Source organism: Nerophis lumbriciformis, linkage group LG09, assembly GCF_033978685.3.
Source record: "Nerophis lumbriciformis linkage group LG09, RoL_Nlum_v2.1, whole genome shotgun sequence".
NCBI classification, from domain to species: Eukaryota; Metazoa; Chordata; class Actinopteri; order Syngnathiformes; family Syngnathidae; genus Nerophis; species Nerophis lumbriciformis.
The window spans coordinates 34142061-34165449 of record NC_084556.2 but is presented as its reverse complement, the minus strand read 5'-3'; the positions used below and the strand labels follow the sequence as shown (position 1 = coordinate 34165449).

The window sequence follows — 23389 nt, the reverse complement described above, 5'->3', positions numbered from 1 at the left end:
AAAAGGTCAAGGTTTATGTATTTATATTGGACCATTTTAAAACAGCCACTATTGCCCCACAGATTAAAAGCAGAAAAGGCAAAAAACATTTATATAATATAGCAATAAATAAAATACAAGTACAGAATATTCTATATATAAAACACAGCTAAACAAACTGATCAATAAAAGGTAAAAAACAAAATAAGTACACTTACACAACAAAATTGTTACGTACGGCGGGGGAAGGAGACGACACAACGGCAGGGATCACTTCAATAGATTTATTGAAACTGATGATGATGATGAGTTGGGGTGTGTATGCTACTAAACGTGAATGGTGCAAGACAATGTGTAGAATTAACAATGTAAATGTAACCAGAGTTTGTTGTTTGTGTGTGTTGGATGACTCCTTCGTCAGACCAGAGGGGCAAGGCGAGAGGACAGTCTGAGGGCAAGCCTGAGGTCGGGGGCTGGAGAGAGGCGAGGAGTTCCGTGTCCAAACGGGGGTTGAGGATCGAGGGAGGCAGTCCAGAATCCGGTGGGAAGTCGAGGCACACAGCTCGATCACGGGAAACAGAGGGAACACTGCAGGGAACACAGAGGACATAAGACACGGGCACAGTGAAAGCGCAGAGAGAGTAAGTACGCGGAGGGAAGCCAGAGACGGGATGCCTACTACGAAGAGGGAACTACGTTCCGGCACTGGATCTTTGGGTTTGCTGGTCTTTTCAGTGGCCTAGTGGTTAGAGTGTCCGCCCTGAGATCGGTAGGTTGTGAGTTCATGCCGAGTCATACCAAAGACTATTAAAAAAAATGGGACCCATTACCTCCCTGCTTGGCACTCAGCATCAAGGGTTGGAATTGGGGGTTAAATCACCAAAAATGATTCCCAGGCGCGGCACTGCTGCTGCCCACTGCTCCCCTCGCCTCCCAGGAGGTGAACAAGGGGATGGGTCAAATGCAGAGGACACATTTCGCCACACCTAGTGTGTGTGTGACAATCATTGGTACTTTAACTTTAACTTAACTTAACTTTATTCCTTCTGCCCTCATCAGACCCAGGCGCGTTGATTGCTGACTGCCTGCAGCCGTGTGGCCGCGATGCGGGAAGAGCGAGCAGGGGCGTGTCCCGGTGCACTTCTGGCGAAGGTGCCGGCTGCGCTTGCAGCAGGTGACATGAGTCATTGCGCAAATTGCAAATAAAAAAATAAAACTGTACTTGATATGTTCAGCTCAAAATAGATTTCTCGAGAGAGAGAGAGGTAGAACGTTCCAGAGTTTAGTACCAGCTACCGCAGAATTTCTGTCTTCTGTGGTCTTTAGTCTCAATTTTAGGCACTCTAAAAAACACTGGTCAGATGACCTTAAAGTTCTGACCAGGGTGTGCAGTATAAATAAGTCAGATACATTTGGTGGAGCCAGCCTATAGAGAGATTTAAAAACAAACAATAAAAGTTTAAACTGAATTCTAAGAACAACAGGCAACAAGTGTAGAGAAACCAGTGACGTGCTCTTGTTTCTGCTTTCCTATGAGCAGGCCAGGAGCTGCGTTTTGAACCAGTTGTAAACGGCGAATGGAGGACTAATTAATGCCAAAATAGAGAGCATTACAGTAGTCAAAGCGGGATGTTATCTGTGCATGCACAACTGTTTCTAACTAGTTTATGGGAAGGTTATGATTCGACCTTCTGAAGTAGTTTCAAATAAAAGAAGGCAGTTTTTATTATTATTGAGCTTATAGGTCATGTTTAAAATAACTATCAATAAAAACACAAATCCTTTGCACACCCCTGCTCACCGGCCCTCAGCTCTTTGTCAGATATTCTAACAGGACCAGCAGCTTTCCTGGGGTTCATGGACTTCAGCACACATCTAGATTGTGCTTATACAAGATAACTGAAACTGTGGGGAATCATCTGTTGGACTCTGCACTGCAGAAAAGAGCTGACAAAATATAAGACAAAAAGAAAAAAAATACTAAAAACCTGTGAAATTATCTGTCCATGCATATGGACACATCAATTTTACTTGATAGAACATTATAATTAAGATTTGTATGTCTAGAAATTAGCAGGACTTTTAAGATATAAATACATATTTTATTCTACCAACAAGCAAAATTCTACTTGCAATTCTGAAATCAAGCATATTTAAACAGCATTTTTATGTGGGGGAAAAAACTAATTCTTATTTGAATAGTTATTTAAAAAAAAAAAATCTCAACATTTTAAAACTACAATTAAAAATATATAACTACAAACCCTTTATTTATTCAATCACAATTATTGAAATTCAACAATTTGGTGCATTTGCAAACAGCTAAAATTATGTACAAAGCAAACTATAACCTGCTAACCAAGAATGTACAACAATTCTTCTCAACAAAAGAGGAGAAATATAACCTTAGACATACTTGCCAACCCTCCCGATTTTCCCGGGAGACTCCCGAAATTCAGCGCCTCTCCCGAAAACCTTCCGGGACCAATTTTCTCCCGATTTTCTTCCGATTTCCAGCCGGAGCTAGAGGCCACACCCCCTCCAGCTCCATGCGGACGAGGAAGATACAGCAATGGCGACGCCGACGACAAGTAAGATGAAGAAATACGCTTGTAAGTTCCAAAACGAATGGAAACAAGAATTTCAGTTTATCCAGGGCAGTTCGAAGGAGAAGAGGTATGCTGCCCGTAAATTTTGTAGAACATACTTCTCCATTGAACACGGTGGCCGAACGGATATACTCAGTCATGAACGGACAGCGAAGCACAAAGCGTCGGCAGCGCAGCACCGGTCCCAGCCCAGTATTATGGACCACCTTGCTAAATGGAGACCCGATGGTGTAACTTATGCCGAGACAAAGATGGCTATGCTGATAGCTGGAAGCAACATCCCGTTCTCATTTGCGGATGTCTATAACAAATCCGTGAAGGATATGTTCCTGGATTCAGAGATCGCTCGCCAGTACCCAAATGGCAGAACAAAGGCTACTCAAATAGTGAAAGGTAAGTGTTGTTTTTTTTTTTTTTAGTAAGTAAGCAGCAAGCACAGTACAGTTAGTAGAACAACTGTGTTTTCATTACTGTGTATTTAGTTTGTATGTAGTATATAAGGCTGTGCTTCTGGCTGCAAAGCATTGCACTTTCAAGTACAACAATGAGTAGATGAGTGTTATGTGTGTAATTGTGTAAATAAATGAACACTGAAATTCAAGTATTTATTTTATATATATATATATATATATATATATATATATATATATATATATATATATATATATATATATATATATATATATATATATATATATATATGTATGAAATACTTGACTTTTGGTGAATTTATTATTATTATTATTATTATAGCTGTAAATATACTCCTCCCCTCTTAAGCCTTTACTTGTCAGTCAATATCACGAGCGGGCTTCTGGAAAAGTGATCCCCGATGAAGAATTCTTCACTCTCTTTATAGCAAAAGGGCAGACAAGTCCAACGGGTTCATGTGTCCATGTGTCAGAAAGTGTTCACAAGGGTGTAGGTCAGTCCAAAAACATCGGAACGTGAAAGAGGAAAGAGGGAGACATTTGAGTTGTTCCATCGATGAGGGGAAATTTGGCAAGAGGATATGTAACTAACTAAATTATAACTATAAATATTGAATCGTAGACTAGTTCCTCCTTTTTGAGACGTTTACCTTTGCACCATTCTTTATTTAGCTATGTGAGGACAGCTTGAAATGTGGGATTAAATATAGAGTCATCATACTTTTGGCCTTTAACATGCAAACTGAGGTACCAAACAAGCTGGAACCAGCACCAAAACAAGCACCAAAATCCCCAAAACAACAGACGGTACAGTGGTAACTTCTTTGTTAAAATGCGTACTTTATGTAAATATTAAGATTTAACTTAGCTTTCCAAGTTTTCCTTGTAAACAATCCATAAGAAAATGCTAAATCCTCATGTTTTGACAGTGACATTACGAGTTAGAATTTTCCCTCATCTAAAAGAACTTTGTGGCATAATACGACAGACGGAATATCTTCAGGGTTAAACTACTTATCTGTAATATTTTCCGCACAAGAACAGTTTAAAAATACAGAAACTGTATTAAAAATAATAAAAACAAAATGTTCATGAAAAATAAACAATAAAGTAGGATAAATAATATGACCTGTCTTATGCACCTTTCGTTGCAACGAGGCTAAATGTTGTATCCTGCATAGTGTTGTATCGACACCAATATTTTGGTACCGGTACTAAAATTATTCCGGTACTTTTCTAAATAAAGGGAACCACAAAAAAATGGCCTTATTGGCTTTATTTTAACAAAAACATCTGAGGGTACATTAAACATATGTTTCTTTTTGCAGTTAAGTCCGCAGTTAAGTCCTTAAATAAAATAGTGAACATACTAGACAACTTGTCTTTTAGTAGTAAGTAAACAAACAAAGGCTCTTAATTAGTCTGCTGATGTTTGCAGTAACATATTGTGTCATTTATCATTCTATTAATTTGTCAACATTATTAAGGACAAGTGGTAGAAAATTAATTATTAATCTACTTGTTCATTTACTGTTAATATCTGCTTACTTTCTCTTTTAACATGTTCTGTCTACACTTCTGTTGAAATGTAATACTCATTTATTCTTCTGTTGTTTGATACTTTACATTAGTTTTGGATGATACCACAAATGTGGGTATCAATCCGATACCAAGTAGTTACAGGATCATACATTGGTCATATTCAAAGTCCTCATGTGTCCAGGGACGTATTTCCTGAGTTTATAAACACAATATACATTTAACAAAAAACGAAAGAAGATGTTGTGATGCCAAAAAATATCGACGTAATCATAGTAGCATCGACTAGATACGTGCCTGTACATGATATCATTACAGTGGATGTTAGGTGTGGATTCACCTATGGCGTGCGGTACCGGTACGTTTCAGAGACGGTATCGTACCGAAAATGATTCATTAGTATCGTGGTACTATACTAATACCGGTATACCGTACAACCCTAGTGCTGCATGTCAACAACATGATGAAACCCACAGCTTCAGTGTTCCGTTTCGTACCATATGATGCCACAAACTGAAGCCCTGTCACAATTTATTTCTGCGACTTTAATTTTAAATACTTTTTTCATTAAAACTTGAATTGTATTTAACGCATTTTTCAAATTAATTGGAAATACATTTTGTTAATACCCTTTTTTTGTGCAAAATAACACATTTAACATTATTACCCTGCCCCCCTCTACATCAACGGCGAGCGTGTAGAGAGGGTCCACACCTTCAGGTACCTTGGAGTCCACATCTCTAATGACTTCTCCTGGACAGTCAACACCACATCAATCATCAAGAAGGCTCAGCAGCGGCTACACTTCCTTAGAGTCCTCGGGAAGTACAACCTGAAGCCTGACCTGCTGCTGACCTTCTACCGCTCGTCCATCGAGAGCCTGCTGACCTACTGTATTACGGTATGGTACGGCAGCTGCACTGCAGCAGACAGGGAGAGGCTGCAAAGAGTGGTCAAGACGGCTCAGAAGATCATCGGCCGCCCTCTCCCCTCTCTGACGGACATCTACACCTCCCGCTGCCTCAACAGAGCCAGTGCCATCATCAAGGACAGCACCCACCCTGGCTCTGACCTGTTCCACCTGCTGCCCTCTGGGAAGCGCTACAGGTGCATTAAAACCAAAACAAACAGGCTAAAGAACAGCTTCTTCCCCAGGGCCATAACCATCCTGAACGGACTGCCCCATTGTCCCTCATAACTGCCTTCTCTTCGGTGCAATAACCCATTCCACCAACCACCCTGTTTTTGTTTTGTTTTTTCATGTATATATTCATTTCACACCATATTCATTGCACTTCTACATTTTTTATATTTCTATATATTTGCACATTGTTTTTCTAGCATGCACACATTGTACTGTATGGAATGGCCTCAATCTCGTTACCTTGCGTAATGACAATAAAGCTGATTCTGATTCTGATTTCTGATTCTAAAACTCCAACTGGGATTCAAACTCAGCACTGCACCACAGCTAAAAAGTCAGTCAATTTGCCATTATTTTAATTTTGTATTTACATTTATATTTTTATATATTTATTTTTATAATTTTTTATTAGTGACGAGGCAGGAAGAGGCTCGGAATACATGTGTGGTAAAATTTTAGATTGAAGCACCCTGTCATTCCTTAATTGACATTTTACCTGCACTTATTCATGCACAACTGGGTCCCCACGGATCGTGTGGCCCTATGGACAGCGTGTAATCTGCGTAAAGGAGGGGTGGTCCTGAAGTCTGTATATAAATGTGTCTGTTGTCATTCCAGTAAAGATTTATGATCATTTAACAACTTGCAAGTTTTGATGCAGGACTTGAAACTAGTTGACTGTAGTAGCAAGTGCTGCTTTAGCAACACACACAATATGCCGCCGCCATCTTGCACTAACGTCACGTCATTATGCATTATGTCTGACAAAAAAAAAGTGTTATTATCATGTACAGTGGTACAGTACCTGGGCTTACGAGGGCCCCACCTTATGACTTTTTTAAAATACGAGCCGTCTCTAGACTATCGTTTTGCTTTAAAAGCGAGCTTTAGTTACACCAACTAGCTGTAGGGAGGTAGCAAATAGGCACTGTTTAGCATCCAGTGGTGTCTCACTCACTATTTTAGTGGATATACACATAGCTGCACGGACAAAACTTTGTTCTTCAGAATTTCAGGGTTTGTGGTGTTTTCCTGTGTTCTGTATTTATTACCTGTTTTGTGCTCCTTGTGTTGGTTTCACTTCCTGAGGCGGGGTTGATGTGGTTGGGTAGGGGGTAGCGGGGGTGTATATTGTAGCGTCCCGTAAGAGTTAGTGCTGCAAAGGGTTCTGGGTATTTGTTCTGTTGTGTTTATGTTGTGTTACTGTGCAGATGTTCTCTCAAAATGTGTTTGTCATTCTTGTTTGGTGTGGATTCACAGTGTGGCGTATATTTCTAACAATGTTAAAGTTGCTTATATGGCCACTCTAAGTGTAAACTGTATCGCTGTTGATGAAGTATGCGTTGCATTTACGTGTGTGTGCGTACAGGAGCCGCTCATATCTTGTGACTGGGAGGGCACGTTGTTAGAAGGGATGAAAAGCGGACGTGATGTCAGCTCATAGAAGATGTTAAAAGCAGTGTCTGTAAGACACGCCCCCAAGACTGTGGAATACGAGATATAATGACTGATGAACACCTTCGTTCGATAATGAAGGTTGCCTCAGCTCAAAGCCTGAGCCCCGACATTAATGAACTAGCATCCAAGAAAAGATGGCAGGTATCTGGCTTGGGCACATCAGATTAGATCAGTGTGTTGCAAACTGAGCAGTTTAAAGTCCTGAATGGTTGGTTAATTCAATATTTTATTTTCAAATTTATTAGCCTGTGGAAAAAGTTAATGTTGATTTTTACCTCAGAAGGCTGCAAATAGAAAAGAGGCATTCAAGTTTTATTTAAATTGTATTTGATATGCCATTGATATTTTTTTATTATTATTATTTTTATTTGAAACTCGATTTTGCATGTCACTATAAAGTTATATAAGCCTTGCTTGTTCAATATTTAATGCAAAACTTGTTTGGGTCCCTATCAAAAAGGTTAATTTGTTTAACCTTGGCCCGCGGCTTTGTTCAGTTTTAAATTTTGGCCCACTCTGTATTTGAGTTTGACACCCCTGCTCTAGAGCCATAGGTTCCCTACCCCTGGTATAGTACAACAAGTAAACATCACTAGAATGCTAAGTTTAAAATGATTTTAGATGCAAAAAATTACTGGGCTCTACAACCAAATATTTTTTTTACACTAAAAGTGGTAGAAAATGGATGGCTGGATTGATAACATATGATAATATTATAATGTAGGAGTAATCTAAATATTCGCACATCAATGTCTAGATTTGACTTTAAGGTGTTTAACACTGACTTGCTTTAGGCTACATTCACACTGCAGATTATGACACCCAATTCGAATTATTTTGTTAAATCCGATGTATCTTTATGTAAAATCTGATCTTTTTGTATTCAAAATATAAAAGTGTGACTAATCTCATTTACAAAATTTAGCATTTAACAGCACAAATTCAAACACATACCCTTTGAGGAAATTGATGAGGAAATGGTGGAGTAAGGCCAGAAAATGTGTGTTTTAGATTATTAAACACACAATTATGTTCATAATAATAGCGGTGTGTTTAAAAAGGCAAATAGACCTCAAAATTCTTCAAATAAATTGTATTTTAATGAACACAAATGCATTGGGGACACTGCACATTCTATTTCAAAGGAAGACAATTGGAAAGTTCTCAACATTGTTTTAATGTCTTGTGCCTGCTGGGATTGTACTACATTCCAGAATTCCTCATCATTTCTTGGTTTTGACTCATGCACAATGATTTTTATGTCAGCCTCAAAGGTTAAGGTCCGGGGATTGTGCTGGCCACTCCATTACTTGAATTCTGTTTGTCTGGAACCATGATTTTGCTGGCTTGCTGGTGTGTTTGGAGTCATTGTCTTGTTGAAACATCCATTTCAAGGGCATTTCCTCTTCAGTATACAGCAACATGAGTTCTTCCAGTACTCTGATGTAAGCAAACAGATCCATGATCCCTGGTATGCGATAAACAGGACCAACACCATAAAACGAGAAACATCCCCGTATCATGATGCTTGCACTACCATGCTTCACCGTCTTCACTGTGTACTGTGGCTTGAATTCAGTGGTTGCAGGACATCTGACAAACTGTCTGTGGCCCTCAGACCCAAAAAGAACAATCTCACCCTCATCAGTCCACAAAATATTACACCATTTCATTCAATTCATTTCCAGCTAATGTGTTCTTTGGCAAATTGTAAACGCTTCATCACATGTATTTTTATTTTTTTTAACAATGGTTTAAACAACCCATTTTACTGTTTTTTCAAGGACAGATGCGCAGCCAGCATATGCAACTTCAGTTGCCATGATTCTTAAACAAGGGCCACCTTTTAAACACCAATTTTTTTCCCACATAATCAATGACCTCAAAAATTTTACTCAGAGCCGCTATTTTTTTGAACACGCCCCTTTCAGTAAATAATTTAGTTTTACAGAATCAGCAGGATGCAAGTCAAGCAAACTTACTTGCCGTGTATAAGTGGAAATTCTAACAAAAACAGTGATTTATCTTGCTAGTGATGTGGGACAGCTGTCATTTTTAACACAACTGTAAATGTAACATACAGTGATAGGATATACTTTATTTATCCCACAATGGGGAAAAACTGTATTTGCGGTGCAGATTTTCCATACAACAACAAAAGTAAAACTTAAAGGCCTACTGAAATGCAATTTTCTTATTTAAACAGGGATAGCAGGTCCATTCTATGTGTCATACTTGATCATTTCGCGATATTGCCATATTTTTGCTGAAAGGATTTAGTAGAGAACATCGACGATAAAGTTCGCAACTTTTGGTCGCTGATAAAAAAGCCTTGCCTGTACCGGAAGTAGCAGACGAGTAGCGTGACGTCACAGGTTGTGGAGCTCCTCACATCTGCACATTGTTTACAATCATGGCCACCAGCAGCGAGAGCGATTCGGACCGAGAAAGCGACTATTTCCCCATTAATTTGAGCGAGGATGAAAGATTTGTGGATGAGGAAAGTGAGAGTGAAGGACTTGAGGGCAGTGGGAGCGATTCAGATAGGGAAGATGCTGTGAGAGGCGGGTGGGACCTGATATTCAGCTGGGAATGACTAAAACAGTAAATAAACACAAGACATATATATACTCTATTAGCCACAACACAACCAGGCTTGTATTTAATATGCCACAAATTAAAACCGCATAACAAACACCTCCCTCCCCCCTCCCCCCTTCCCCCTCCCGTCCATATAACCCGCCAATACAACTCAAACACCTGCACAACACACTCAATCCCACAGCCCAAAGTACCGTTCACTTCCCCAAAGTTCATACAGCACATATATTTCCCCAAAGTCCCCAAAGTTACGTAGGTGACATGCACATAGCTGCACGCATGTATGGGCAAGCGATCAAATGTTTGGAAGCCGCAGCTGCATGCATACTCATGGTACAGTGTCTGCGTATCCAACTCAAAGTCCTCCTGGTAAGAGTCTCTGTTGTCCCAGTTCTCCACAGGCCAATGGTAAAGCTTGACTGTAATCTTCCGGGAATGTAAACAATGAAACACCGGCTGTGTTATCCGGCACACCAGTCAAAGGGTGCATTCTACGGCGGGGGTGCTTTATCCAGCACAACACCTGCCGCAATACACCGCTTCCCACCTACAGCTTTCTTCTTTGCTGTCTCCATTGTTCATTGAACAAATTGCAAAAGATTCACCAACACAGATGTCCAGAATACTGTGGAATTTTGCGATGAAAACAGACGACTTAATAGCTGGCCACCATGCTGTCCCAAAATGTCCTCCAAAATCCGTGACGTCACGCGCTGACGTCGTCATACCGAGACGTTTTCAGCTGAATATTTCGCTCGAAATTTAAAATTGCACTTTAGCCGTATTGGCATGTGTTGCAATGTTAAGATTTCATCATTGATATATAAACTATCAGACTGCGTGGTCGGTAGTAGTGGGTTTCAGTAGGCCTTTAATAAAAAACAATGAAAAACTAAACATGAGTAATACATTATAACACCACTATGCACATATGCACATTGTATCATTTCTCATAAAGAAATAAGTCTTGAAACAGTCAACAAATCTCAAGATATGTGCTAACAAACAAGTGCAAGTAATATAACAATAAAAACCTCCAATCATTTTCTCCACATTTGGACTGCAATATTGTTGCTCTGCAGAGCTTGCCAAAGACAAAAAGACACAAGAGCTGCACTATTTGGGGCGGCTTTGGCTCAGAAAGGTAAAGCAAGTCATGCGGAAACCGGAGCGTTGGCACTGGGTTGTCGTTTCCTTGGGCAAGACACTTCACCTGCCTTGCCCCCAGTGCCGCCCACACTGGTGTATGGTGCTGGTCAGAGAGGATGTTGGTGCAATTTGGCAGCCATATTTCTAGTCTACTCCAGGGCAGCTGTGGCTACAGATGGAGCTTTCCACAACCAGTGTGTGACTGCGGAGTGAATGAATAATTGTTTTCATTGTAAAGAGCTTTGGGTATCTTGAAAGGCGCAATAAAAATCAAATTAATTAATGTTATCATCATTATCATTTGTTGCTGGCTCTTAAAGTATTATCAAAACTATATTTTTAATCCAAATATGTTCATAACAAAGAACATGACGGGAGTCATTTCATTAATGGAAATCATGTACACACAGTACTGTGCAATAAAATATCTCATTTATTTCCAGTAAGAGATACAGTATGAATCATAATCATAAACCATGTCTTGTACATTTCAATGTGAAAGTTGAATTACTTTCCTTTGAATACAGCCTTGGATATTGTCAACGTGTGTACTAATTGCATGTTTACAATCAAAAGATTTGTTCATTACAGTATCAACTTAAAACGTCTTTGGGTTATTGGGTTTAAATATATGAAAAACATATTTAGTCTATATCGCTATCCTTTTGCAGTGTAAGGTTTTGGAATATGAACATAATTGTTAAAAAATAACAATGTACAAATGTGATTTAACAAACAACAGTTTATAACAGATTTTAATTTCTAAAGTAAGGATTATTTAAAAAAAACTGCAAACTTGTTAAAGTAAGACAGAAAAAAGTTAAAGACAAACTACAGAAGACTATTTTGCCTAAATAACTTCACATTTCCCTTTGTAAACAAACAGTAACATAATTAAAATATATATATATATATATATATATATATATATATATATATATATATATATATATATATATATATATATATATATATATATATATAAATATATATATATATATATATATATATATATATATATATATATATATATATATATATACATAAATATATATATATACATATATATATATATATATATATATATATATATATATATATATATATATATATATATATATATATATATATATATATATATATATATATATACATACACACACACACAGTTAAGCATTAGTATAATACAGCAGGTAAACATCACTAGAATTGCAAGTCTAAAATGATTTTAGATGCAAAAAATAACTGGGCTCTTCAACCAAATTTTTTTTTACATGAAAAGGGGTAGAAAATGGATGGCTGGATTGATAACATATGATAATATTACAGCTGTGGGAGTGATCTATATCTTCTCACATCAATGTCTAGAGTTGACTTTAAGGTCTTTAACACTGACTTGCTTTAGGCTACATTCACACTGCAGAGTATGATGCCCAATTTGGATTCATTTGCTAAATCCGATTTTTTTTTTTTTTAATGTAGTCATTCACATTACAAAAAAACAAATTAGTCGCACTGTCCGCATTAACATGAAAAAACAAATAGTGGTCATATGTGGGTAAGAAAATCGTAATTAACCTGCAGTGCAGTGTCAACATACTGTAGTCCAGTGACGTGCAGTCACTAGAGGCAGGTGAGGCCCCGCCTCACCTGCCATCATGGAAAGAAAAAAAATGTAAAAATAATTTTTTTTAATTAAATTGTTATATGTATCGAGTGATTATACTATAAAGTTATTTTCATTTAACTTCACCCGTTTTAGATTATTTTTATTTAAAATCGCTGAATTTTCACATTTGCCGTTCAAATACTGAGAAGAGACGGTGCGGTGAACAGCAGCCAGTTGAGGCACGTCACTCAATTGTGCCTCACCATGGATTGCGGACTCGGCTAACTGCTGGCCTGCTGTGCAGTGAGACCGTATTGCTATATGAATTATATTATACATGTCCATAGTTTAGTTAGCTGAGGTATATAATGTACAGTGTATTTTGTCAACAACTGTATGTGTGTAAAGTATTTCTTGTGCTGAGCGATCATAAAACGGCTGCAAAAGACGCACTGGCTGAGGCTCGCCTCCTGCACCCCCGCTGTAGAATGCACGGCAACCCCTGATGGGAGTGTTATATCAACTAAATCCCACACTTAAACTTTCCACGTGCAAGATTGAATCTATTTAAAAAAAGTTATTTAATAAGAAGCCAAAAAGTGAAAAAACAATAATGTTCGTGTTGGAGGAGTTGTGAATGACTGCAGGGCCACAACATTAGGTACACCTGCAGACTGCAGGTGTACCTAATTCACAACTCCTCCAACACGAACATTATTGTTTTTGCACTTTTTGGCTTCTTATTAAATAACTTTTGTAACCTATTTTTATGGGCTTTCCTCTTTGTGATGTTAAGTTCCTGTTATGCACTGTTATACAGTATATGCTTTGAGCTCTTATTTTGAAGGCGCTAAGAGCGGAAGTGATGACACGTTGGAGTTGAGCGGAAGTTTTTGAAAGAAGGTAAATAAAGTGGTCCTCGTGTAAACTGGAGCCTCCGTGTTTGTTATTTTGTAGTTTCATACAGTATAGGCGACATTTATAAACCCTCGGTTACACTTTTTTAAATAGATTGAATCTTGCACGTGGAAAGTTTAAGTGAAGGCTTTAGTTGATATAACACTCTCGTCAGGGGGTGCATTAATCCAGCACAACAGCGGCTCATGTACTTATTTTATAAGTAAAGGTAAGACCATAATAACGTTTTTTTTTTAATTAAATGTGCTTTTTTGTGTGCTACAGTTTGTATGTGTAAAGTTAAAGTTAAGTTAAAGTACCAATGATTGTCACACACACACTAGGTGTAATGAAATTTGTCCTCTGCATTTGACCCATCCCCTTGATCACCCCCTGGGAGGTGAGGGGAGCAGTGGGCAGCAGTGGTGCCGCGCCCGGGAATAGTTTTTGGTGATTTAATAACCCCCAATTCCAACCCTTGATGCTGAGTGCCAAGCAGGGAAGAATGCTGGTATGAGCTTTTAAACATAACCCGTTAACTGCTGCCAATCAAATGGTGAATAAGATACTCTTTAGGGTTCATATGTTTGTAAATCTGACTGTGATGAAGTCAGTGCCTCACCAGCCATCAACCTCACCACACGTCACTGCTGTAGTCATGTGTATATGACCATTGTTGGATTTAGGCTATGTTTACACTGTAGGGTAAGATGTCTTATTCAGATTTGTTTTTCAGATCTTTTTATATAGTCCTTCACATTACAAACATTTTTGATTTCTAACTGAATGGGACCCTATAATAACCCGCATGCCAAATTATGTCATGACAGTGTGTTTACGCAAGTAAATATGGATCCAATTTGTTCAACCGCAGGCAACATTTTCTTCACCACATTTTTTTCTTCTAAGACATATTCTTGACCATTTTACAGCTCTATTGTCCACTATTTCTTTTCACTACCTTCTATTTTGGAAAAGAATCATGATGTCTGTGACTTTTTGATGACATATGGGGGTTTAAACCCAGATACCAAAGCGGCCTGGTCGGATTTGAAAAAAAAAATCAAAATTGCACTTTTCACATTGACATGAAAATATCAGTCACATAGGGGGCAAACAAAATTGCATTGATCTGCAATGTGAACATAGCCTAGGTATGACCGTTCCTGGATTCAGGCTATGTTCCCACTGCAGGGTATGATGCCTAATTCGGGTTATTTATTGAATCAGATCTTGTTATGCAGTCATTCACATTCCTCCCAAAAATGTACAAACCCCGTTTCCATATGAGTTAGATGTTAGATGTAAATATAAACGGAATACAATGATTTGCAAATCCTTTTCAACCCATATTCAATTGAATGCACTACAAAGACAAGATATTTGATGTTCAAACTCATAAACTTTATTTTTTTTTTGCAAATAATAATTCACTTAGGATTTCATGGCTGCAACACGTGCCAAAGTAGTTGGGAAAGGGCATGTTCCTTTCCTTTTAACAACACTCAGTAAACGTTTGGGAACTGAGGAGACACATTTTTTAAGCTTCTCAGGTGGAATTATTTCCCATTCTTGCTTGATGTACAGCTTAAGTTGTTCAACAGTCCGGGGGTCTCTGTTGTGGTATTTTAGGCTTCATAATGTGCCACACATTTTCAATGGGAGACAGGTCTGGACTACAGGCAGGCCAGTCTAGTACTCGCACTCCTTTACTATGAAGCCACGTTGATGTAACACGTGGCTTGGCATTGTCTTGCTGAAATAAGCAGGGGCGTCCATGGTAACGTTGCTTGGATGGCAACATATGTTGCTCCAAAACCTGTATGTACCTTTCAGCATTAATGGTGCCTTCACAGATGTGTAAGTTACCCATGTCTTGGGCACTAATACACCCCCATACCATCACAGATGCTGGCCTTTCAACTTTGCACCTATAACAATCCGGATGGTTCTTTTCCTCTTTGATCCGGAGGACACGACGTCTAGAGTTTCCAAAAACAATTTGAAATGTGGACTCGTCAGACCACAGAACACTTTTCCACTTTGTATCAGTCCATCTTAGATGAGCTCAGGCCCAGCGAAGCCGGCAGCGCTTCTGGGTGTTGTTGATAAACGGTTTTCGCCTTGCATAGGAGAGTTTTAACTTGCACTTACAGATGTAGCGACCAGTGGGATTCTGAAGTGTTCCTGAGCCCATGTGGTGATATCCTTTACACACTGATGTTGCTTGTTGATGCAGTACAGCCTGAGGGATGGAAGGTCACGGGCTTAGCTGCTTACGTGCAGTGATTTCTCCAGATTCTCTGAACCCTTTGATGTTATTACGGACCGTAGATGGTGAAATCCCTAAATTCCTTGCAATAGCTGGTTGAGAAAGGTTTTTCTTAAACTGTTCAATAATTTGCTCACGCATTTGTTGACACAGTGGTGACCCTCGCCCCATCCTTGTTTGTGAATGACTGAGCATTTCATGGAATCTACTTTTATACCCAATCATGGCACCCACCTGTTCCCAATTTGCCTGTTCACCTGTGGGATGTTCCAAATAAGTGTTTGATGAGCATTCCTCATCTTTATCAGTATTTATTGCCACCTTTCCCAACTTCTTTGTCATGTGTTGCTGGCATCAAATTTCTAAAGTTAATGATTATTTGCAAAAAAAAAAATGTTTATCAGTTTGAACATCAAATATCTTGTCTTTGTAGTGCATTCAATTGAAAATGGGTTGAAAATGATTTGCAAATCATTGTATTCCGTTTGTATTTACATCTAACACAATTTCCCAACTCATATGGAAACGGGGTTTGTAGTTATAATGTAAAAGGAATGATCGGAATGGGACTGCAGCGTGTATGCGCCAGTAAACATGGCTCCAATTCTAGTATTCAATACCAATCCTCACTCCTTGCGCATTTGTGGCAATTTCAAGGATTTTGTACAACCGGAGTCAACATTTTCTTCACCAAATTACTTCACGTAGGAGGTTAACAGGGAAGAGGGTTTTGGCTCTTTGGGTTTATGGGACATTTGCTTCGACGTGTGTTCCGAAGAGCTTGTGTGCGAGCAGTCGGAGCCATGATTGGTGGGATATTAACTTGAGTAATATCATTTCTGCCTGTTATTTCTTTCTGCGACCATCTATTTTTGCGAAAAATGATGACGTTTGTTGATTTTTGATGGCATATGAGTGAATTGTTCAGACTGCAGTTGTTGGATTTCCTGTATATTCACATCCGAAAGAGGCCTGTGTCGGATTTGAGAAGAAAAAAATCGGACTGTACTCAAATGTTACACAAAAAAAATCAGATACATGTCACATGTGGGAAAATAATCGGAATTGAACTGCAGTGTGAACATAACCTTATGTATGACCATTCCTGGATTTAGGCTGCGTTCGCACTAGCGTATGATGCCTAAATCTGATTTTTTTGTTGAATCCGATCTTGTTACGTAGTCATTCATGTTCCAAAACAATGTGTTTGATGATGAATGGAAAGCATCCCTGAACTGACCCGCATGCATAAATTACATTATTACGTTGTTATTGCGTAATACACTGACATGAAAAAAATTTGATACATGTCACATATGGGCAAAACAAATCGGAATTAACCTGCAGTGTGAATATAACCTCAAGTATGACCAAACTTGGATTTAGTGTGAACAAAAAATGCAGTCACATTTAATTAAAAGTCCGTTTCTGACAAAGTTTTCTGAAGCGCAACGTGTCACGTTTTTGAAATAAATAAATGAAAAATAAAGTCACATGAAACGTCAAGATCTTTACATAGCAAGTGACCTGCAGGACCTCTTTCTTATCAGTTTATGGTTGCAAATGAAAAAGCACAAAAACCAACACACTTCCAAAATAACATATTGTACACTCAAACACAAATATTGTTGATCCCGCCTCAAAATTTCATCAGAAAGGGTAAACACACGATGATGATGAGGCAGGTGTGTAAGTGAAGACCCATCGCTGATCCACTGCCGTCCTGAACTGTTCTCGGTCCTAAGAGATGAGACAAAGAACAATAAATAAACAAAATATAAACACAACTCCTTTTTTGCTCCCATCGCTCATAAACTGACCTCAAAGATTGAAAATATTCTTTATGTACACAAAATGCCAATTCTCTCACTTATTGTTCACAAATCTTTCTAAATATGTGTTGGCGAGTACTTCTCTGCCGAGATAATGATCCACTTCACAGGTGTGGCATATTAAGATGCTGACCGTCCAGCATGTTTATTCCACAAGTGGCTTTCCACCAGTCTGGCAATGATAACAATCCACAACAAGATGTGCAGTTTTAATGTGGGGTCAGAAAACTAATTAGTATCTGGTGTGACCACCATTTGCCTGATGTAGTGCAACATGTCTCCGTTGTGCAACATTGATAAGAAGTTGATGGTGGCTTGTAGAATGTTGGTCCACTCATTAAAGGGGAACATTATCACAATTTCAGAATTGTTAAAACCATTAAAAATCAGTTCCCATCATGCAATATCCCTAAAAAAAGCTTCAAAGTGCCTGATTTTAACCATTGTTATAAACACCCATCCATTTTTCTGTGACGTCACATAGTGAAGCCAACACAAACAAACATGGCGGAAAGAACAGCAAGCTATAGCGACATTAGCTCGGATTCAGACTCGGATTTCAGCGGCTTAAGCGATTCAACAGATTACGAATGTATTGAAACGGATGGTTGCAGTGTGGAGGCAGGTAGCCAAAACGAAATTGAAGAAGAAACTGAAGCTATTGAGCCATATCGGTTTGAACCGTATGCAAGCGAAACCGACGAAAACGACACGACAGCCAGCGACACGGGAGAAAGCGAGGACGAATTCGGCGATCGCCTTCTAACCAACGATTGGTATGTGTTTGTTTGGCATTAAAGGAAACTAACAACTATGAACTAGGTTTACAGCATATGAAATACATTTGGCAACAACATGCACTTTGAGAGTGCAGACAGTCCAATTTTCATCAATTAATATATTCTGTAGACATACCCTCATCCGCGCTCTTTTCCTGAAAGCTGATCTGTCCAGTTTTGGAGTTGATGTCAGTAGGCCAGGGAAGCTAGGGTCGATAGGGGGTTTAGCTCGCTCGTCTGCGGGAACAAACTGCCGCCATTTCTTGCCGTGCTACCGAGGACCTTTGTCCCTGAATTGCTCACACACTCCGGCAGATTCAATGGGGGTCTGGCGGCAGATTTCTTTGACTTTATCGTTGGAAATGCATCTGCTTTGAGTGTCGCAGGATATCCACACATTCTTGCCATCTCTGTCGTAGCATAGCTTTCGTCGGTAAAGTGTGCGGAACAAACGTCCAATTTCTTGCCACTTTCGCATCTTTGGGCCACTGGTGCAACTTGAATCCGTCCCTGTTCGTGTTGTTACACCCTCCGACAACACACCGACGAGGCATGATGTCTCCAAGGTACGGAAAACAGTCGAAAAAACGGAAAATGACAGAGCTGATTTGACTCTGTGTTTGAGAAAATGGCGGATTGCTTCTCGATGTGACGCCACGTTGTGACGTCATCGCTCCGAGAGTGAATATTAGAAAGGCGTTTAATTCGCCAAAATTCACCCATTTAGAGTTCGGAAATCGGTTAAAAAAATATATGGTCTTTTTTCTGCAACATCAAGGTATATATTGACGCTTACATAGGTCTGGTGATAATGTTCCCCTTTAATGGCTGTGCAAAGTTGCTGGATATTGGCAGTAGTGATCTAGTCATTCACGAACAAAACTGTTCTTCAAAATGAATGACGGGAGCATTTTTTTTCCCTTCCCCTTCTCTTTCATTTTGTCTTATTTCTTCTGTGGTTTATTGGCGGTTGGCAAGCTACTTTGTGCATTACAGCCATTGTCAGAAAAGCATTGTGGAGTTATTTTCAAAATCTCAGTGACTAGGATTTAATGTTAATGCAATTAACAATCGCTTGATTACAATGCTGCTGCTCGCCTTTTAACTGGCACAAAAAACATGAGAACATTACCCCCATTTTTTGCATCTCTTTACTGGCTCCCAGTTCATTTCAGAATTCATTTTAAAATGTTATTGTTTTTAAATCTCTTAACGGATTAGCGCCACAATATATTTCAGACCTCTTAAAAATCTACACCCACAGGGTCTATGAGGTCTGCTGAACAATTTCTCCCACTCGTCCCAAAAACACATTTAAAATCCAGAGGGGATCGTGAGTTGCCTGCTGTGGCTCCGAAACTTTGGAACAATATCCCTCTTTTTCGGATGTCTCCCTATTTAATGAGTTTTTAATCACGACTTAAAGCAGATGTTTACTCATTGGCTTGAGAGTTGTGTGAATTTAGCCTATTTTATATATTCTTTTTACATACAATATTTTGTGTAATTAGTCTTTTTTAGTAAAATGTTTCTTACACTTGACTGTCCTTAGTTTTATCCTGTTTTAAATGTGTGTTTTAACTACAGTGCAGCACTTTGTGAAACTTTTTTTTTTTAATAAAGCAGATTGGGTTAGATAATATTAATCTAAAGATTAACAACCTAAAGAAAAGTTGTGTGAATGTTTAGGTTTTTATTTTACATTTTTCATTTATCAGTTGTTGCCTTGTGTGTTTTGCAGTGGTTGTGTTGTTTCACTTGACATTTATTCAGCAGAAAAAAGTTTAAAATTGGGAACATATTATGGTATTTCATTTATGTTCAAACGTGTTGTCTATTCCGAACGGTGTCCCCCAGGAGTCCATATTGGGTCCCATTGTATTTACTATGTCAAAGTATTGCGTCATAATGTAACTGACTCCAAATTTCATTTTTATGCAGATTAATCTGTTTTGTATTGTTCTGCTTCATCATTAGTAAGTGCCACAGACCGTCAGCAATCTTCTTTTAATGTTATTCCAAAAAATATTTATTAATTAAGACTTGTACTCAATTCTGCCAAATCTAACTATTTGATGGTTGTTTTTATTTGCATTTTATGTGAAATCTATTTGTACTGCCATCTTGGCCAGGTCTCCCCTGCAAAAGAGATTCTGTCTGTCACTTCCTGGTTAAATAAAGGTCACCAATTAACTAACATAATTAATTAAAAAATATCCCAGCTGCACTCGGGCGGGAGGCAGGGTACACCCTGGACAAGTCGCCACCTCATCGTATGGCCTACATAAATCATGATCATAAATTGATAAAAGTTAATTTCATTTGTAATTTACTAAAATAAATACAAGTATTCATCATATTCTCTTCATGTCATATTAGGCTCCAGTGTTGCTGTTTGTACATCAGAGCTTTTATCCAATCAGAATTCAGCTAGTTTGTTGCCAGCACTGCATGAAACCTGCCCGAGGCCCTCTGATTCAACAATGTGGCGGTCCGTGTAGTGAAAGCGTACAGGGCACATACAGTTGATAGACAGTTGCAATAGCCAATCAGATCACAAGTTGTTGACCGTAGGCCTCCTAGGTTGCCTCACGTTGAACCGTTGCACGTGCCTCCTGTGATTGGATGCTCACTTGTGACTCACAAGTGAGCATCCAATCACAAGTTGTGAGTTGTGAGTTGTGAGAGCAGGCAGTGGTGAGCAGATCAACCGAGCCACAACTTTAAGGAGAGCAAAATGTTGATTTGGTTGCATTTTCAAGGATATTTCAAGAGAAGCTACATCTCGTGAGGCGAGATCGGCCGACTCCCGAGGTGGCTAACCTGTCCCAGCCGGTGAAATGGTTTGTCCACCACTTCCAATCGAATCAACCAACTATGAGCGGAACTCCTGGCTTATGGCCTCCGTTGTGAATTCAAATAAGTATTTCTTCATTTTTTCACGATTGATATGTTTTTACTATTATTTTAGTGCTATGTAGAGATGTGTTTTAATTGCTGATGCAGGTTTACGGATTTTTAAATGCGCCATATATATAATGTAGGGAAGGCATTTATATGGCCCTATTCCTGTGTGGGTCTCGCGTGAGGGGATAAGAGGTGTTAAGCATTCAGCAATGCAGTCTGCTAAAAATGATGGACAGTGCCACTCTGAAGTGGTCGAAGTTGGATTTTCTTTAAAGCAGTGGTTCTCAACCTTTTTTTTTGTGAACATTTTTTTTAATTCAAGTACCCCCTAATCAGAGCAAAGCATTTTTGGTTGAAAAAAAGGAGATAAAGAAGTAAAATACAGAACTATGTCATCAGTTTCTGATTTATTAAATTGTATAACAGTGCAAAGTATTGCTCATTTGTAGTAGTATTTCTTGAACTATTTGGAAAAGAAACAACTAAAAACTTGTTGAAAAATAAACAAGTGATTCAATTATAAATAAAGATTTCTACACATAGAAGTAATCATCAACTTAAAGTGCCCTCTTTGGGGATTGTAATAGAGATCCATCTGGATTGATGAACTTAACTCTAAACATTTCTTCAAAAACAAAATAAATCTTTAACATCAATATTTATGGAACATGTCCACAAAAAATCTAGCTGTCAACACTGATGCATTGTTGCATTGTAATGAATGGAATAGCCTACTTGATTTGATGTTCAGTTTATGAACTTACATTCATATTTTGTTGAAGTATTATTCAATAAATATATTTATAAAGGATTTTTGAATTGTTGCTATTTTTATAATATTTAAAAAAAATCTCACGTACCCCTTGGCATACCTTCAAGTACCCCCAGGGGTACACGTACCCCCATTTGAGAACCACTGCTTTAAAGCACATTTCAAGATATTCAACACTCTCCTGCCATCTGGCGGCTAAAGTGGATAGTGCACTTTCCCAGTATTGTCATGTATCATGTGTCAGGTAAACCGTGACAAATGGGGCCATATAATTTCCCCTTCCTATTGTAAATACAGCCCATTTACCATTTAAGCAACAAAAAAACTTAAAGCGCTGTTTGGGAGCCGAAAGAGTCATCTCTCTAAAAAGAGCCCAACAGCCCATGACTAATTTGCAGGAACTGGAACATGCTGTCATCGACGACGAGCCAGATCATCCATAACATGGGCCGTGAGTGATATGTCCAGTGAGTATGCGAGCCATGTGAGTATGTTTTTTTAGCCTCCAGGATGTATGCAACATGGGCCTGTGCATTATCATGCATCATGAGGTGATGGCTGTGGATGACCAGTGGTGTTCAGGATCTCTATCTCTATCTCAGGATCTCAGTATTTCTATGCATTTAAAACGCCAATAATAAAATGCATCTGTGTTCGTTGTCCTTAACACAACACCATCGACACCAAGACCTACTCAATGGACAGCGTGGACGTCAGCGAAACGCTCACCCACACGACACCTTCCACGCTCTCTGCCATCTGGCCTGAATACCGCGGTTCATCTGTGAAGAAAACACCTCTCGAAAGTGCCAGATGCCATCAAATGTAAGCATTTACACCCTCAAGTCGGTGAGGACAAACTAAACTCGGATGAAGTTGAAGATGTTGAATTTAGAGGTTACGTGTGGTCTGTGGTTGAATGTTCTGCCAGCTTATCTGAAAGACCTTTACGGTAGAGAAGTAAACATTAAATTCACAGTGGACATTTGTGGAGTCAGCATGCTTTTTGCACACTCTCTCAACACCTGGCGATATCTGTGGCTTTGCACTGTGTAATAAAACTGCACATTCTGGGGCAACCAGCCTCAGGCACACCTGTGTATTAATCATGCTGTCTAATCAAGATCTTCACCAGTGAAGTGGATGAATTATCTTGGCAAAGGACAAGCGCTTACTAACATCGATGCAGACAGGTGCATTAACAATATTTAAGAGAAACCCTCCTTTTGTGTACACAATTTTAGAACATAAAGTTCAGTGTATGAAAAATAGGAGCAAAAAGTAAGTGTTGCATTTTTTTCCCAGCTTCTGTCAAAAATCATTAACAGCAATAATTTTGGCTTTGCTGTATTTAGACTAATTATGTTTGTTCATTCATTTGGCGCCTATTCTTTTCAGGGTGAAGTGTAAA

At 38.8% G+C, this 23389-nt stretch overlaps 1 protein-coding gene across 5 annotated transcripts in view; it reads right to left on the bottom strand.

Moving 5' to 3' along the window:
* Nucleotides 1-13261: 13261 nt before the first annotated feature.
* Nucleotides 13262-23389, bottom strand: part of ntm (neurotrimin) — a 492772-nt gene continuing 482644 nt past the window's right edge. For 4 of the 5 annotated variants that reach the window (XM_061961918.2, XM_061961917.2, XM_061961919.2 and 1 more), the window contains one exon: nucleotides 13262-17428. In XM_061961918.2, coding sequence (XP_061817902.1) covers nucleotides 17328-17428 — 101 coding nt within the window. In that variant the 3' untranslated portion in view covers nucleotides 13262-17327. The remainder of the gene's footprint in view (nucleotides 17429-23389) is intronic. The other variant, XM_061961920.2, reaches the window with a different exon arrangement.